Source organism: Cantharellus anzutake (genome assembly GCF_015039405.1).
Source record: "Cantharellus anzutake strain C23 chromosome Unknown EI90scaffold_1, whole genome shotgun sequence".
NCBI lineage: Eukaryota > Fungi > Basidiomycota > Agaricomycetes > Cantharellales > Hydnaceae > Cantharellus > Cantharellus anzutake.
In genome coordinates, this window is record NW_024066951.1 from 3,015,058 (window position 1) to 3,031,903 (window position 16,846).

The 16,846-nt window shown below is 49.0% G+C and overlaps 4 protein-coding genes across 4 annotated transcripts; all 4 read right to left on the reverse strand.

Annotated features, from left to right (window-relative positions):
* Positions 1–4,447: 4,447 nt before the first annotated feature.
* Positions 4,448–8,244, reverse strand: EI90DRAFT_3284695 (uncharacterized protein). The gene is made up of 5 exons (XM_039066937.1): positions 7,987–8,244; positions 7,782–7,927; positions 7,576–7,726; positions 5,926–7,521; positions 4,448–5,878 (listed from the first exon to the last, which is right to left on the reverse strand). The coding sequence occupies exons 1-5, from the start codon at positions 8,155–8,157 to the stop codon at positions 4,664–4,666; spliced, it is 3,279 nt and encodes a 1,092-aa protein (XP_038924183.1). The 5' UTR covers positions 8,158–8,244; the 3' UTR covers positions 4,448–4,663.
* A 1,009-nt stretch (positions 8,245–9,253) lies between these two features.
* EI90DRAFT_66325 (uncharacterized protein) lies at positions 9,254–9,739 on the reverse strand. Its single transcript, XM_039067925.1, has 2 exons — positions 9,447–9,739; positions 9,254–9,391 (listed from the first exon to the last, which is right to left on the reverse strand). Exon 1 carries the CDS (start codon positions 9,672–9,674, stop codon positions 9,450–9,452), a length of 225 nt encoding a protein of 74 aa, XP_038924184.1. The 5' UTR covers positions 9,675–9,739; the 3' UTR covers positions 9,254–9,391; positions 9,447–9,449.
* A 493-nt stretch (positions 9,740–10,232) lies between these two features.
* Positions 10,233–11,143, reverse strand: EI90DRAFT_3029135 (uncharacterized protein). The gene is given in 6 exon segments (XM_039058100.1): positions 10,233–10,321; positions 10,338–10,519; positions 10,583–10,733; positions 10,767–10,784; positions 10,818–10,879; positions 10,955–11,143. The coding sequence occupies 3 exon segments, from the start codon at positions 10,844–10,846 to the stop codon at positions 10,613–10,615; spliced, it is 168 nt and encodes a 55-aa protein (XP_038924185.1). The 5' UTR covers positions 10,847–10,879; positions 10,955–11,143; the 3' UTR covers positions 10,233–10,321; positions 10,338–10,519; positions 10,583–10,612.
* Positions 11,144–11,252: 109 nt separating this feature from the next.
* Positions 11,253–12,196, reverse strand: EI90DRAFT_3029137 (uncharacterized protein). Its single transcript, XM_039058101.1, has 2 exons — positions 11,909–12,196; positions 11,253–11,824 (listed from the first exon to the last, which is right to left on the reverse strand). Exons 1-2 carry the CDS (start codon positions 11,915–11,917, stop codon positions 11,261–11,263), a joined length of 573 nt encoding a protein of 190 aa, XP_038924186.1. The 5' UTR covers positions 11,918–12,196; the 3' UTR covers positions 11,253–11,260.
* Between the last annotated feature and the right edge of the window lie 4,650 nt (positions 12,197–16,846).

The following is a 16,846-nucleotide window of genomic DNA, read 5'->3' on the forward strand; positions in this document are numbered from 1 at the left end:
CACGTCAAGGGGACCACAATGTCGGAGTATTGGTGGATGAAACGCCGATAGAAGTTAGCGAAGCCAAGGAAGGATTGGACATCCTTGACTTTACAGGGCTCGGGCCAATCTTGGACGGCTTTGACCTTCTCGATGGACATGGTGAGTCCGGAGGGAGAGAGGCGGTATCCGAGATATTCTGTAGTGTCCATATGAAACTCGCATTTCTTCGGATTGGCGTATAGGCCGTGTTTGTGGAGTCTCCTAAGAACTTCTCGGACATGCTCCTGATGTGAAGCCATGTCTTCCGAGTAGGTAAGGATGTCGTCTAGGTAGACTACCACAGAAACGTCCAAGAGGTTGGCAAAGATTGTGTTGATGAATCACTGGAAGGCCACGGGTGCATTTGTGAGACCGAATGGCATGACAAGCCACTCATAGGAACCATAGTGTGTGCGGAAGGAGGTCTTCCATTCGTCGCCTGCTGCAATGCGAACCAGGTGGTAAGCATGCCAGAGGTCGAGTCTGGTGTAGACCGTGGCACAGCTAGGTGCGTCAAGGAGGTCGGAGATGCGGGGGAGTGGGTAGCAATCCTTTTTGGTGATCTTGTTCAGCCCTCAGAAGTCAACGCAAAGATGGAGGGATCCGTCCTTCTTGTGGACAAAGAGGACCGGTGCTGCATGAGCGGAAGTAGCGGGACGAATGAACCCGGAGGCCAGGTGTTCATCTAAGAACGCCTGGAGGGCCTCAAGTTCCGAAGTAGAGAGAGAGTACATAGTACCCAAGGGTGGTGAAGTGCCTTCCTCAAGGTCGATCTTCAGGTCGTACTCACAGTGTGGTGCCAGCATCGAGGCTTTGCTCTTGCTGAACACATCCGCAAACTCGTGATACTCCTTCGGAATGGCTGAGAGGTCGACGGAATCGGTGTGGGATGAGGCAGCCCTCAAGCGGCTTTCCTCGGAAGGGATGGTTAGGCTGAAGGATACCGATCCTTCAAGTCGACAAGCCTTCACGAATGCGGAATGGCTGACGAACTCGATAGATGGTAATGGAGGAGTGGGAGCCTGTGACTGAGGTGCTGGCGAAACATCAGATGGTTGGATGTCAGATGACAGCACTAGTACCGGAGATGACAGGGGAGAGCTCGGAGTAACTGTCTTGGTAGGTTCGGAAGTTCAGAACGTAATACTGCTTGAGACCCAGTCAATCAACAGATTGTAGCAGGTAAGCCAGTTGTGTCCTAGGACTAAAGAACAAGATCCATCCAGCGATGTGACAAAGAAAGTCGTGGGGGTGATGTTTCCGGAAGCGAAGCGGAGGGGAATATCAATGGCATGGGTTATGATTGAGTTGGTGCTACCGTCAAATAGGCGTAGTTGTAGGGGTTTAATCTGATATGTCTTCAAGGCCAACTTCTTTACGAATGTGTCTTCGATGAAGCAGTCCGAAGACCCAGAGTCTATGAGTGCGGGTACGTTCTCATAGGAGCAGAAAAGTTTATTTTGTGTCCTATCATTGGACAGAGGAGAAGGGACAGGGGAAGAGAAAGAAGAGAAACGGAGAGAGGTGGATCGATCTACGGAAGTAGTCGGAGGGGGCGGAGGAGAGAGTGGTACATCAGCAACACTATCTACAACGGGTAGAACATTAACCGAAGGGTCAACATTGAGAGGAGAAAATAGACCATTTGAAAGAGAAAAAGAAATGGGAATATGAAGGGAGGATAAGTCGGAGATGGAAGATGCATTTAAATGCACTTCTTTGAGCGCACGGAAGGAAGGATCGCAACCCCCGGTCCGTGCGGAGTCCATGGGGGTGCAGACTAATTTTTTGCTTCTGCAGAAGCGGATCCTTGCTCCTCGGTCTGGGCCGAACGGGCCTTAGACGCGCGAGAAGACGACTTGGGGCAATCCTTGACCATAGGCCAGACTGACCACAGAACATACAAAGTTTCTCATCGAGACGACGCTTACGCTCTTGTAGCGTGAGCTTGCCGTTGTCTCCGAGTTTAGACAAAAGGTCCGGTTTAGCAGAGCTGGCCTCGGACTTCTTGTTGTCCTTCAGAGGCTTGCTACTGGAAGCGGAGTTGAAAGAGGAGGAGGAAGGGACGGGGTTGGGATGAGAAGCGGCGTTGGACTTGTCGAAAACGTTAGAGGAGGAGGGTTTCACGTGACGTGTAACTTCAGATTTACGCTCCCAATAGCGCACATCGAGAGTTTGCGACAAGGTGCGAAGTTCCGAAAGAGTAGAAGGTTTACCTACTCTGGCAATATCGTCCTTGATACGTTCTGGCAATCCATTATAGAAAAAACAACGAAGCATGGCTTCTCCGTAACCATGAAGTTGAGAGGTGTGTCAGTTGAACTCGACAACGTATTTATTGATGTGGTGCCTGTCCTTCATGTCCAGGGTCATTAGTTGAACTTCGGCGTCACCCACAGGATCATGAGGACCGAAGTTCGTTTGAAGTTTGTTGACAAACTCTTGATAGTTATTCATCCATCGCGGACGAAGCGTAGAATTTTGGTCGAATAATAGATCCGGCCCAAACCAATTGAGGGCCATTCCCTTGAGGTAGGACTGTGCAAAGATGACCTTAGCGCAGTCGCTAGCAAAAGTGAGGGGACGGTCCTGGAAATTGAGTTTGCATTGGACCAGAAATACTCGGAGTTCTTGGGGATCTTTCCTGTCGAACTGTTCGGGCTCATGGACCTTGGTCCGGAGAGCAGAGGATGGTGGAGGTGGTGGACAACCGGTGTGACGAGCCAAGCTGGCAATGGCTTGGGCTAATTGTGCAATAGCCACGTTGGGGATGGGTTCGGCATCGTCGGTGGTTGGGACAGTGGGGATGGGAGGATCAGCAGGAGGAGGGTCGACGAAGTCGGGGACCTTGGAACCGAGTCCAAAGAAGTGGATGGGGTCTATGGGTTGTTCCGTGGTGTCTCCGAAGTCGGAATCTGCAACTGGTGATCGATTCCTAATGGGATGCATGATCGGAGTCGATGGAAGAGGGGTTTCAAGATTAGAAAAGCTTCGAAACTCAACTGGGTTTCTCGCCAATCGACTAGGACCAGGCTGTGAGGGTTCTGGGGATGGTGAGGCAGAGTTGGGAACTAATGTGCATAGTTGCGAACGAGTGCGAGGGGCTTTTGGTGCCATACAAGACATGTACTAGTCAGGGAGTAATAAAATACTGTCAGAGACCTGGTCAAGACGAAGGAGTGTCTCCATGGCGGAGGGCTTCGGCCTCAGCGACTTGTGCCAGGAGCGCTGTGCCAAGTAACACGTCCATGCCCTAACTTACTAAGCTGGCAACCAGAACTGAAGAGGGTAAACTCTAGTCGATTTTATTACTGGAGTGTAACCTATGTACAAGTTGAGTATAGATAGTTACAGCGAGGGCGGGTCTGCAAATGGTGGAGCCAAGCAGAGCGGAGCTAACAGGGTTAGACATTAGCCGATTGAATATTACCGACGAGTCGGGTTACAGGGTTAACGGAAAGGCAGGCAATAACCCAGAAACAGAAAGGAGGGATAGGCCCAAAGGTGGGCTTTGCAGGGCAAGCAAGTGTATTGTCCAGTGGAGGTGGGAGTGCACTAGCGGACGTTGGAGCTGTCCAGAAGCCTTCGGGGCTCCGTACTTAGGGAGGCATAGGTAATAAATTGAAAGGAGGGGGTGGTGACCATCAAGGGGTACCAAGGGGATTGCGGAATACAGGAGCTCCGAGGTTAGTGAAGAAGGAGCAGAAGTAGACCGGAGGGATCGGAGGGATCGGAAGTCGATGGCCGGGGATGGATATGACAGACCACCTTAGACAACAAAGCAACAGCACAGCACTCCACCTGAGTCGCTGAGGCCAAGGTCCCTCCTTCCTGAGTCCCTTCTCTGCTTCCAGACAATTGGGTGCTCTTATAACAGCACCGCACCTTCCTTCCTTTCTTTCTTTCCTTCCTTCCTTCTCTCTTTCCCTCTTTCTTTCTTTCCCTCTTTCTTTCTTTCCCTCTTTCTTTCTTTCCCTCTTTCTTTCTTTCTCCTACATGGAACCACCTTTCCCTCTGTTCAATGTACCACTGGCACACATGCCACATGCCCCTCCTGTACCTACCATCCCTACATTGCCACCGCCACCACACTCACCTTGCACCTACAGTGGACCCTCTTGGGATCTCCCATGGAAACATCCAGAGAGCCACAGCTGTGTGTGAGGGTGATGTGGCACACCCCACATGACCAACCCTGCATGTATATAATAACAGCTGGAGTGGGAACTGAAGAAGTAGCCTTCTTCTCACATTCCCACTTCAGACTAAGTGGTCAGGGATGCTCACCCCATGATGGGACCACTGCTACACATAGCTGCTACTCATCCCATCAAGTCCCGCACACCGGGACTTCGCTGCTTTCAGAGCTGTCCCTGACAGTGAGTGACTGGGAAGGAGTCTGCCAGTACACCAGCAATAAACAATGGGAGGTTAGAGGAAGACATGAGTATTCTTGACAATAGAATTGTAACTATCCAATCATAATGTGTCTGTGAGTAGCAACCAGTGAATTAATATTCTATCAATAGTTTGCAATCAAAGAAATTGAGGTTGGATTTATTGGTGTTCTCCAGTCAAATATCCAATTTGAGCTTTCCCATCATGTGCAAGCAGCAATGTGGATAATGCAATGAGAACATGCTCAAATGTGAACCATTTGTGCCTCGGAATGACGTCCAAGATTGGTAAGAGCATTGCGTAGATTCTTGAGTGAGTTGGCCAATTTTGGGGTGAATGCTCCTGGGTTAATGGCAACTAGCTGGTGCCGGAGCTTGACACTTTCTTCAATGAATGGGAGCCCCTCCGAGTGCTGTCCGAGATCTGAAAGAGCATTGTATAGATTGTTGAGTGACATGGCCAAATCTGGGGTGTATGCTCCTGGGTTAATGGCAACTAGCTGTCGACAGAGTTTGACACTTTCTTTGATGAATGGGAGTGCCTCTGAGTGCCGTCCAAGATCTGAAAGAGCATTATAAAGATTGTTGAGTGACATGGCCAAATGCGGGGTGTATGATCCTGGGTTAATGGCAACTAGCTGGCGATAGAGTTTGACACTTTCTTCGATGAATGGGAGCCCCTCCGAGTGCTGTCCGAGATAGGAAAGAGCATTACGTAGATTGTTGAGTGACATGGCCAAATCTGGGGTGTATGATGCTGGGTTGACAGCAACTAGCTGGCGCCGGAGTTTGACACTTTCTTCAATGAATGGGAGCCCCTCTGAGTGCCGTCCAAGATAGGAAAGAGCAATACGTAGATTGTTGAGTGAGATGGCCAAATCTGGGGTGTATGATCCTGGGTTAACAGCAACTAGCTGGCGCCGGAGTTTGACACTTTCTTCAATGAATGGGAGTGCCTCTGAGTGCCGTCCGAGATCAGAAAGAGCAATATATAGATTGTTGAGTGACATGGCCAAATCCGGGGTGTATGATCCTGGGTTAACAGCAACTAGCTGACGGTAGAGTTTGACACTTTCTTCAATGAATGGAAGCCCTTCCAAGTGTTGTCCGAGATTGGAAAGAGCATTACATAGATTGTTGAGTGAGATGGCCAAATCCGGGGTGTATGATCCTGGGTTAATGGCAACTAGCTGGTGACGGAGTTTGACACTTTCTTCGATGAATGGGAGTGCCTCCGAGTGCTGTCCGAGATTGGAAAGAGCAACATACAGACTATTGAGTGACTTAGCTAAATGCGGGGTGTAGGAACTTGAGTCCACAGAAAAAAGGTAACGGCAGAGTACAACAGAATCATTCGCTGCCTCATATGCCTCCTGGAATCTCGAAAAAAATCCCAGGTTCCACGAAAGCTCGGTAACCACATGAGCCAGTGCACTAACAGCCCTGCAGTCAACAGCCAACTGGAAGACCATGAGCTAGTTTCTTTAACCCATTCCATAACCCATACCTTAGCCCACTCAGGGAGTAACGAGATACTGATGTAGTTTTCCATTCTCACACAGACTTCCACCCACCGAGTTGCTTCCTGACTCAGAAACATACTAACTGGCCCAGCAAGCTCCTCAGACCGTCCCCGAACTCCACTGAGGTGATGGATGATGTGGCGACATGCATAACGAAAGTGCTCGGAAAGCTCCTTTGGAGGGATGCGCGGCATTTCATCTTTTTCGGACAAGTTTCCAATCTGACCTAAGCCCTTCACAGAGCAAAGATCCTTGTTCAATATCTCGGTACACCGCAGGGCAACCTTGGCATTCTCCACCCCAACAGCTATGTGAGTGTAACGAGGGCTGATTGTTCGGGGATCGATCCGATCAACAATAAAATCGCGGAAAGATTGGTGTATGATGCGAACCGGAATGTGGGAATCCTCAACCCCTGAGAGCAGAGGAGCAAGTTCAGCCAGCGCATATCGAACAGAAGAATTGAGGAAAGGCGACAAAATTGCATCCCAAGCCATGACGGACAGAGGCTGCTGAGCAACGAAAATCGCTCCCATCACAATCGGGTAGTCATGCACAAAATCTTCATCCTCCCAATCAAACTTCTTCAAAATCCTCGTATACAGGTCATCCATCATCTTCTCAGTGGGCACCTTTGATCGATTGGTCCCGGTGTTGAGCAGGCTCTCTAGTGTTCTCATAGGATTCTTCCTAGGATTCTTCATGTAACGAAAGATGGTGCTGATCCAAATAAACAAGCCGCCTGCTCGATCCAAGATCTCCTTTACCGCACTATCCTCGTCCTCCAGTTTATGCACTAAATCGGGATGCCAATTCTTAAGCTCTTGTAGCTGGAAACAGATGTACACAGCACAGTCGTCCATATTTGTGTCATCCAGGAGATCAATGGTGAGGTGATCGACAGGAAAATGGCGTGAGAGGGAGCGATTAACAAGATCAACATGTCTCGAAGTAACGAAAAACTTTATGGAAGACGGTAACTTGGGTACTTCCTCGCAGAGAATCTTAGCAAGGGGATGATACGCTTCTTCGTCACATTCGTCTAAAGCATCGATAATGACCACCATAGGATGGCTGGGAGGCGGAGGCTTATGAAGGAGAGGTGAAGCCACCAATTCCTTGAACTGCATCGTGAATGAGGCTGTTGATAGGGTGGGGTCTTTCCGAAGGGCAGAGATAATGAAGGCACGGTAATCTGCATCACGCTTTGCTAGAGCTTGAGCAATGCCGCTGAATAAACGGTCCGGCCGTGGCTGTTCCCCAACTGTGAAGAAAAAGCACAGCAACAGAATAATCTCCTTGTCACATCTATCTGCAATCGTGTGCACAATCGAAGTCTTGCCAGCGCCGGCCACAGAGGTCAGTAGCATCAGCCGGTTCTCGTTATCCCCGGTGTTACGACACCAGTTCATAATACGCTCCGTAAGATCGACCCTGGTGCCTTCTAGGCATGCCTCTGTTGAATCATGGTGGGCGATTTGAGGGTATCGGAGATTATCGAGGATTGGGTCACACTCCAGACGGCCTAAGCTGTCCTCTATGGTCGATAATTTGACACCAATTGTTAAATTCGTCCTAAGCTGCGCCGGCGGAAAATTAGAATGATTATGGAACAATGCCACGAGGAAAGCTACCTGAAACGATGCCAACGCTTTGTCAAAACCTCTCTTTAGGTCCTCAATTCTTCCAGGGTCTCGATAGTGGGACCAGGCATTTCTTACAGCTGACCGTTCCTCTACTTTTTTAAGTCTTAGTTCGATCTCGGACTGGATCTCCTGTAGTGCGCTGGTACTGGACGTAAGTATGATATCGGAAACCACCAAAAACCAATACAACGTACTTCGCGAGCTCTGTGACACCCTCCACCCATGACGTTGCCTCTTTCGTTGACACATCATAAGACTTTATGGCTGAAACTACCCTGGCCATAGTGCTAGCCACGTATTCACCAAAATCAGCCCATTGTTTCTTGTTCCCCTTGAACTTCTGCGTGGCGCAAACTAGCGTGAGCTTTCATTCATAATCAAGCTTGAATCATTACCAACTTTAACCTCGTCGATGATGGAGAGTGCACCGCCAGTCGCCATCTTTAGAGGGGGACACCAATCAACGGTAGCATTGACGACCCTGAGAATTGGAACCGCCACATCAACTCCCGCCACAAGGAGATTATCGATCTTTTGCCTGAGAGCTTCAGTCTTTTGCCGCAACGACATGGTCGATAGTGGACGAGTGGACGGAGGAGCAAGAGAGCTTCGGGCGCGCAACGCACGTGAGCCCCTAAATACCCAGAAGCTAGAGCCACGAAGCATCCGTCTGATTATGATATACGCATTGACTATTTGGTCGACCATACATACGGACCTCTGATCCAGTACTATCAGCGGCGAATTCTAGAGTCCACTGCACGAGAGCCAGTATCCCAGTGCTGTTGATGTGGCAACCCGTCGTCGCGAGGCAAAAGGGCCAGCAGACCACTAAGCGCCATATTGCCGATGTGGTGCAACCGTAGGCAGGATCCCAGCCTCTACGTGCAACCGGGCCACACAATTCTAGGTTGCCAAAGCTCTAAAACATCACGTTGTTTGCCCTTTTAGTTTCACCTTTGTCTTGCAGCGCCGTCAGTGCCGCGAAGCCACTTGTCAAGCACAACGGACGACCTGCAGCACGATATCTAACGAACAGTGATATCGTGCTCAGACGCTCGTCGGACCACTGATAACACCACGTCCTTACAATTTACATCACATACCTCGCTTGTTTTTTGAGTGAGCGAACTTATGCCCCAAAACTATAAGAACACATTTTCACTTCACTGAACGCTGCCCCATCGCACTCTGACACATGCCCAAGGTGTAAGACAAACGGACATTTGTAGCGCCAGCCTGCTCCTACCAGTCGCCAAAGATGTTGTGACATATCCAAATTTGTCGATTCGACCCAATAATCCAACACGACAATCCATACAGTTCAGCAGGTAGATGAACGACCAGATTTGCCTCAAGAAGAGGGAACTCGCAATTGCTAATCTTCGGGCGGACCCCACAAAATGCACCGACCACTCGCGTTTCCATTGACCACTCGCTCGGCGATGCAGGGATACGGCCTGTACAGCGGTCACTCAAAGAAATTACACTTGGTTAGAGTACCACACACTCGGAGACCACGTCATTACTTTGAGCGATTGGCGAGCTTCACAATCTCCTCTCCGTTGAACGCAATGATATCTAATGAATGATCCATCGATAAAAAGTTCGACTTCAGTCGTTCCGTGGATATTGTATGAACTAACAGTGAAGTGGGATGGTTCATTGAGATTCTGACTCCACTGAACCTTCGGCACCGTCAACAAACGTCCAGTCTGACAGTTATGAGCTTTTTTAGCTTTTTATATTAGTTGGGGAAACTTTAATTTCCCCCCCGATGAGAGGCAAGCATCCAGATTCCAAACTTATTCCGCGCAGGTCAGTGAGAAGTGGGGGCTCCGGATATGAACGAAACTGACTTCTCAAATTATCGTTGTCACTATTTTCCCCCCTCGAGGTCCCCAAAAAGCTGAGCTGACACTGTATTTATGCTCAAATTGCCCGAGGATACAGCCCCGACCAAGTTTTGATGAAAGAATATCCGTGACAGCCTCGTGATCTGCTTCTAGGACAGGAGGCGGTTTCACTTCAGGCGAGCTGGAGCCGTCATCATCACCCTCAACAAGTGCTCCAGTTTCAATTAACATAAGCTTTCGAACGTCCCATATTCTGCCATTGGAGGAGCAGGTTAAGTTCAAAGCACTAGTAGCATTGCTGACGCTTACTTCAGGGAGGTGCACAAAAGATGACTCCTTCCAGCAGCAGGATTGATGCTGAAACCAATCTTCAATTTAGCGTTCACTTGTCTCCGTAATCGGCTGCCTTCCCGGAGGAGTGTCGGGGTCGAGGCAAGAGAAAAAAGCTCAGTAGATTGCCCAGATGTAAAGGAGGTCACACCCAGCGTGGAACCATAGGATGTCGTAAAACCCTGTGTAACTGATTAAGCCGAGCGATTTCCATCCGCACCGCCTTCAACTCACACTATGAGCACTGGTCGGGCTGAATTTGATGCAAGATATTGAGCTCTTTGGGGATCTTAGCCAATGAGGCTGTAAGCGCCAATATCATCATCTTCATCCTCGTTCGCTTCGTTCTCTTCCGATGGCGCCAGCGCATCCCAAATACCAAGCTGGCCATGCTTATCCCAAACAAAAATGAGATTTTTCGTTCTCTCCGGGTGGTAAGCCATGGAATAAACCCTCTCCCTCGTAACCTTGGCTCGCGATCGCATGACCATGCGGCTAAGTCTTTCCCTAAGATCATTGATATCAGGATCGCTACCCCGTAGCTGAGACTTCTCTGCAATCTTGCGAGAGTTCTGTAGCCGTGTCTCGACAGAATATACGTCCTTGCAGGCAGCTTCGAGTGTATCCCCTAATGGTGAGATTGATTCCTTTGTGTCGTCCTCGTCGCCGACAAGATCGTCCAGAGACAGATTTCCATGGCGCGGACGCTACGCTACGCGTTTAAGCCCTAGCACTGCAAGTCTCTCCTCTTCTTCGCGTTTCCTCTTTGTTTCCAGCTCTGCCTACAACAAAGAGAAGCGACGTCGAGAAATGGTACGCCAGACACGCGCTTGACGCGGTCATTCGAGTAAGTTGCGAGCGTACGACGACACTGACCAGCCTTTGTATGGGAGTATCATCCAGGCTTGCGTGCAGATGGGCAAGTCTGGAGGACTGCCTTCGGGGAGCATATGTGTTCTCCTTTTTCACTTTCTCCGCCTTCCGAGGCCGGACTGGATGGGCCCGTTCGGTCTTCCCTGAAGTTTTTATTTTTGCAGACTTAACGGGCAACATCCCAAGGGAATAGGAAGCATCTTTCAGGTCCAAGGACGCCAAGAGTGCTTCATATTTCTTCGGCGGATTTCCTCGCTTTGTCGTGTCGCTCAAGCATAGATCGCTGAATGAGTAAGACGTGGACTCACTAGTCGATGTCCTCCTCCATAATGACCCAAGAGAGCTTCGGGAGGTAACAGTATCCGCCTGCTTTGTGGGTCGGACCTTGGCACAAATACAAAAAGCACGTAGGAGGTCAGGTGGTTGGCCGAGCTCTGTGAGGCCTTCGTTTCCAGAGTTCCCCCTTGTACGCACGGTGTATAGAGTAGGGAAAGCCACCATCAATGGGGCCGCGGCAAGACAGACCCGCAGAGTTCACCTGATTGTTTTGGTGGGAAGGCACCGTGGGAAAACGCACGGATCCAAATGGGTCAGACTCGCCGCTTAGCATTTTCTCAACACTTGTCAGTAAATTTGCATGCAAATACTCCTGCCCAATATTTGCGATAAATGAGACTGTAAGGGTCTGTGCTACCTGTTCCAATTCCATTTTTTTTTACTTCCCGCATTGCTACATGAACAAAAACTCCATCAGGCTTGACCCCGGGTACGTCGACGGACGTAGATGTGTTGCCAAGAAGGGGAACAAATACTCGTCGATCGCAGCAATTCGTCCCTCTTCCTTGTCGTAAAGTCAAGCAGATGCCATGAAAAGGGCTTCTGACTAAAGAGTATGTCTTTGCGTCTGCAGACAAAGGCCTCATGAAAACAGGGTGGAAAAGACCAATGGGAAGACCCCTCTGTTCATATCCGTCGCGCGAGCAAGTGCAACATCTCGCCCTTGAGCGGAAAATTATCGTTATTGAAAAATAGAGAAACGAATGTATCGAATCCTCACCATCGTCTTCCGACCGCCTGTGACAGCTTCCCAGTCCCGTAGCCTCGTGGATCACTGCTTTCTTGAGAAAAGTCACGAAACACCGGGCAAATGCACGAGCAATGCCTCTCCACCTGAAATGGTCAGACTTGCTCCTGCCTCACGCTGAGGTTTTTGATCCTCGTGTCGGAAAACGCCTCTCTGACTTGCTCCCTGCGCTCTTCAGGACCCGCATCAAGGAAATTATTTGTCGAATCCGTGCATTTCCACACTTCGAGTTCCGCTGCAGCAATCTTGGCAAGGGTGGATGGCGCCTTATCCTTGACTATTCTTCTTCAAGCTAGCAACATTGGTATTGGCAGATACTCCGACCTCGAAGGGCGCTCCAATAGGCCTGTTTTCGTGATCCATGAGGAGGCACCAGAGTTTCATGGCGGTGGTTGGGCCACCTTGTAGCAACCTCGAATGCTTGCATGGAATCTCCATCGAATCAAACGATAACGCGGGTAGGATTGCTGATGCACCCACTCATTGGCCGAGCTTGCGAGGCGTTGTTTACAGAGGGGTTAGTTTTTTTTTCGTGGGAATATACCGTGTGAAAGTGTAATCCCACCCCCCCATGGCCACCCCGTGAGAAATGGCCACCCCGTGGGATCTGTGCAACATCGGATCCAAATGTATATCTCATCCGTGCAATGTGTGTGCCACAAAATATTGCGGCAACACTTGCAGTGTTGTATGTTAATAAATACATAATAATCATAACAATCATTTAAACTATATATTTATTAACTTTGAGGGAAACTTAGGCTCTATGTAGCCTTTTAACCTTATCAACATAAGAGGGATGGCTCACCCGTGATATTGTGGCTGTGCTACATACACGCGCGCAAGCTGCAGCCCTCTCTCTCCCTCTCTGCAACTCCTTGCTACTGGCTCTCAGGCCCTTTCTGCAAAGCCTTAAGTGCCCTGGGCTTAGGATTTTGTATAAGTAGTACTATTTGGAGCAGATCCATAGGGTTCAAAGGTCTACTGAAGTGCGACCCCTGTCCCCCAGCCCCTGTGTTAGCCCGCACAGACTGGGATCAGTTCAGCAGTTTAAGACCAGCACCTCTCATAGCCTACAAGTTGTAGGGATTCCTGGCCCCTTTTTTCCTTTTGGAAAATACGTCAGCCTTGCTCCTTACTGCAACTTGTGCAGCGAGCCTGTTCCCTGCTTCACAATAGGAAATTTATTCAATTTGCCTGTAATAGGGCATATTGCCTTTGCAGAGGCCTTTTCTGTTTATACTGTGTGCACATTGAAGCTGTGGGTGCAAGAATATTTATAATTAACATCTTATGGAGTTAATTTAAATAAATTTTTAGATGCCAACTGAGGATGAGATCCTCCGTGCAGAGAAGATGAGGAGAAGAAATGAGAGGAAGAAGCTGAATCGTGCAGCTAGCCAAGGATCGCTACATACACCACTCACTCAAATCCATTCTCAATCAACTGTTGCTGGGCCCTCCCAACCACCCAACTCTTCTGGGACATCTCAACAGAGATCCCAACATAATCGAAATCCATCTATTGGGACACAGCTTGCCCTTGACCTTCAACAACTGGATGTCCAATCTCAGGTTGGGTCTGAAACCCCTGAAATTCCTAGGAATACACTACGTATGTTGTATTCAGTTCTCAGTAGAATACACAGAATAACTTTCTACACAGAAATCACTCCACCAAGCTCTGCTGGTCCTCGACTTCACTCTGACCGTCTCTCACATACTCCTGAAGAGACACATAGACAGCACCAGAGGACTCGTATTGGGTCTCCAGCTCAAGGTGGAGCTGATGTTGGCATGTATTCACCCTCTGGGCCTCTTGAGCCTTTCTCCCTTCCTGGGCCTTCATCTGTGCCTCAAAGTCATCATCATGAATCATCTCAAGATTCCGTTCAAGTTCATAATTCTCCAGAGCCAATGCAAAGATGCAATCGTGGCCATAATGCACCTGTCTCTGCATTTGATGGAGATAGGAACAGGTGTCGGAGATGTATTGACACTGATCGCAGGTACAAGGAGGCTCGCCAAAAAGCAGCCCAGGAGCAAATGGTGGATCAATCTTCACCTCCCCCCTCATCTCCCATTTCATCACAGGAACAACCTTCTCCTGCACCCTCTAGGCCATTATCTCCTCTGCCTTCATCCTCACCTCCAGACCTATCAGATTCACAGTGGGATCAAGGGCTCAATGATGAAGATTTGATGAGAGGATTTGCATCTGCAGTATCCGCCAATGATCGTGCTCTGTTAAAAAAGTTTCGAGAAGAGCTGATGAAGGTTCAAATGGAACACTGTGATGCTTGCCATGAGACATGGTTTGACTTGAAAGTCAAGGATGGACATTGTGCGAAGTGCAGAAAGGATGCGATCAAGTATACAGCAGCAAATTCCATGGACCCAGGCTGCAAGCCACAGTTCATTGTGGACGATCCTTCTTTGGAGCTCACACAGATCGAGGAGATGCTGCTTGCCCCAATTCATGTTGTCATGCAAGCCCACACTGTGTATGGTGGACAGATGAAGTATTCTGGACACATTTGCAACTTTGTCCGTGATACTTCTGAAGTTCGCCAGTTGCTCCCCATCCTTCCTGAGGAGTGTGAAGTCATCCAGATCCAACGGGAGGGTCCAGATCATGTCCTTGGTCATGATGTCCAGCATCTCTACTATGTTTGGCGCCATGTTGTTCAGCTGTGGTTAGAATGGCTTGTTGAGCATCACCCAGCATATCAACATGTCATTATTAGCCAGGAGAATCTGTCCCAACTTCCAGAGAGTGGTAGTGTCCAGCACCGCCTACAGTCCATTAGGATCAGTGAAGCAGGTGATGAAGGAGATGATATCCTGGGGCCATCAAATGGAGATGAGACTGATGGAGCAGAGGGGGGAGGGCACTTTTCACATCAGGATTTGTTCCAAATGTGAATGAGGAGCGAGTCTCTGAGCTCCAAAACTTGCGCATGGCAGCACAGGCAGGACAAGGGCCTATTCTCATGCCACACATTGAGTCCCAGCCAATCAGTGAATGGCATGACAATCCTATTGCCTCAAGGGCTTTCCCTAGCCTCTTCCCTTCTGGCCAGGCAGACTTTTGCAGTCCCCGTCAAAAACCAGTCTCATTCTCTGAATGGGCTTCACACCTCATGCGATATGAGGATGGTCGCTTTGCAAAACACCCTCGCTTTCGCTATTGGGCATTGAACACAATAATGCACACTCAGGCCAAAAAAGACTCTTCATGGTATCTTACCACTCACCCAGATGAACGACAGTGGACAGTTGAGCAGATAAGGGAAATGGTGGCAGATGCTGGGCCTGACCAGCTGAGGGAACTAGCAAAGCGTGTCTCCAGATCAGGAGTGAAACTTGCGGGAACTAAACCATTTTGGATGGCACGTCAGAGTGAACTCACCGCCATGATGTATCAGCTCCGTTCACCTCATGCATTCATAACTGCATCAGCTGCAGACCTCCAATGGCCAGACCTCCACCAGCACATGCCACAGTGGGCAGAATCACAGGATGTTGGGGAGCAGGCAGCCTATCGGAAAAGGCGAGAAGACTTAAATGACAATCCTGCCATTGCTGCATACTACTTTGTGAAGAGATGGGAATTGTTTGTTGATTTAGTCCTCAAAAAAAAGTTCCAAATTGTTGATATGTGGTGGCGGTAAGTCAATGCACAGTTTACTTGGTACTGTTGTCTGATTTGTATCAAATGCTTAGTTATGAGTGGCAGTTTAGGGGGAGTAGCCATGTCCATGGCTTCATCTGGTTGAGGGATGCACCACCTGTGGATGATTTGGACCTCGATGATCAGGAGTCAATCCAGAACTTCATTTCTTTCTGGGATCCAATTGTGTCAACCTGGAATCCTGATATGCATGCCTTTTCCCATCAACACGCAACTATCCTATACTTTACTAGAAGACACCCAGAAGGAACTTGCAGAACTCCTTAACCGTGTTCAGCGTCATTCCAAATGCCCTTCCTCATATTGTTCGCGACGAAACAAACACACAAAGGAAGTGCAGTGCCGATTTGGCTTCCCAAAGGACCTTGATGAGCTCACTAAAATTGTCAAGGATGAGAAAGGGATCATTGATCTTTGTACAAGGAGGAATGACCCAATCCTGAACTCCTACAATGATACTGTCATCCTGGGATGGCGTGGAAACATTGACTTCCGTCCCGTGACAAGCTTCAGTGCTGTTCTGGCATATGCTGCAAAATATGTCACAAAGGCTGAATCCAAATCTCGAACATATGATGAAGTCTTACAAGCCATCCTTGACAGGTCCAATGCTTCAGACCGGGTGCAAGGGGTATATCTGAAGCTACTTCAGACCCTCATCACTGAGCGAGACTTTTCCGCACAAGAGGTCTGCCACCTTCTCCATGGCCTGAAGATGCACCATTCCACACGCTCCTACATATCTGTCCCACTTTTCCCAAGGCCTTCACTCCCACTTGACTTTGAGAATGCAACACGAGAGTTCAAGACACTCAGGGAGAAATACAGCTTGCGGCCTCATAATCTTGGCAATCTGTCCTATTTAGCATTTCTGCGGAGATATGATTATCAAAGCTATAAAGAGCGTGGTGCGAATCCACAGCGTGCAAATGCTGCAAAGGAACGGGTAACCATCATGTATCCCATCCCACACCCACACCCTGAAAATGAAGAAACATATCCCTTCTTTTGTTTTGCAAAGTTGCTTCTTCATTGTCTATGGAAATTAGGTGATGCTTGGCTGGAGGATGAGGATTGCTGGGTGGAGAAGTGGTCTGAATGGTCTGAAGACCATCATGAACTTCTAAATGATGGACTACCTTCTTTGGAGCAGAGTAGGACTGAGGATCAGGATGGCCAGGATGATGAAGATGAATTAGAGGAGCTCACTCAGGAGGAGGGTTTTAACCCAATGGAGGGTTGGCAGCTTGAAGCATTACTTGGGCCCCATCGACAGCCAGGTATTACAATTGAGGCATTGGGGAGCAGACCTGTGGATCGTCAGCACAACTGGTGCCAATCTTCACTACCCATTGACATACTGAGGGATGCAGAAAACTTCCTGAAGGAGGCCAAAGCCATTGAAGGAGGCAGTTCAGAATT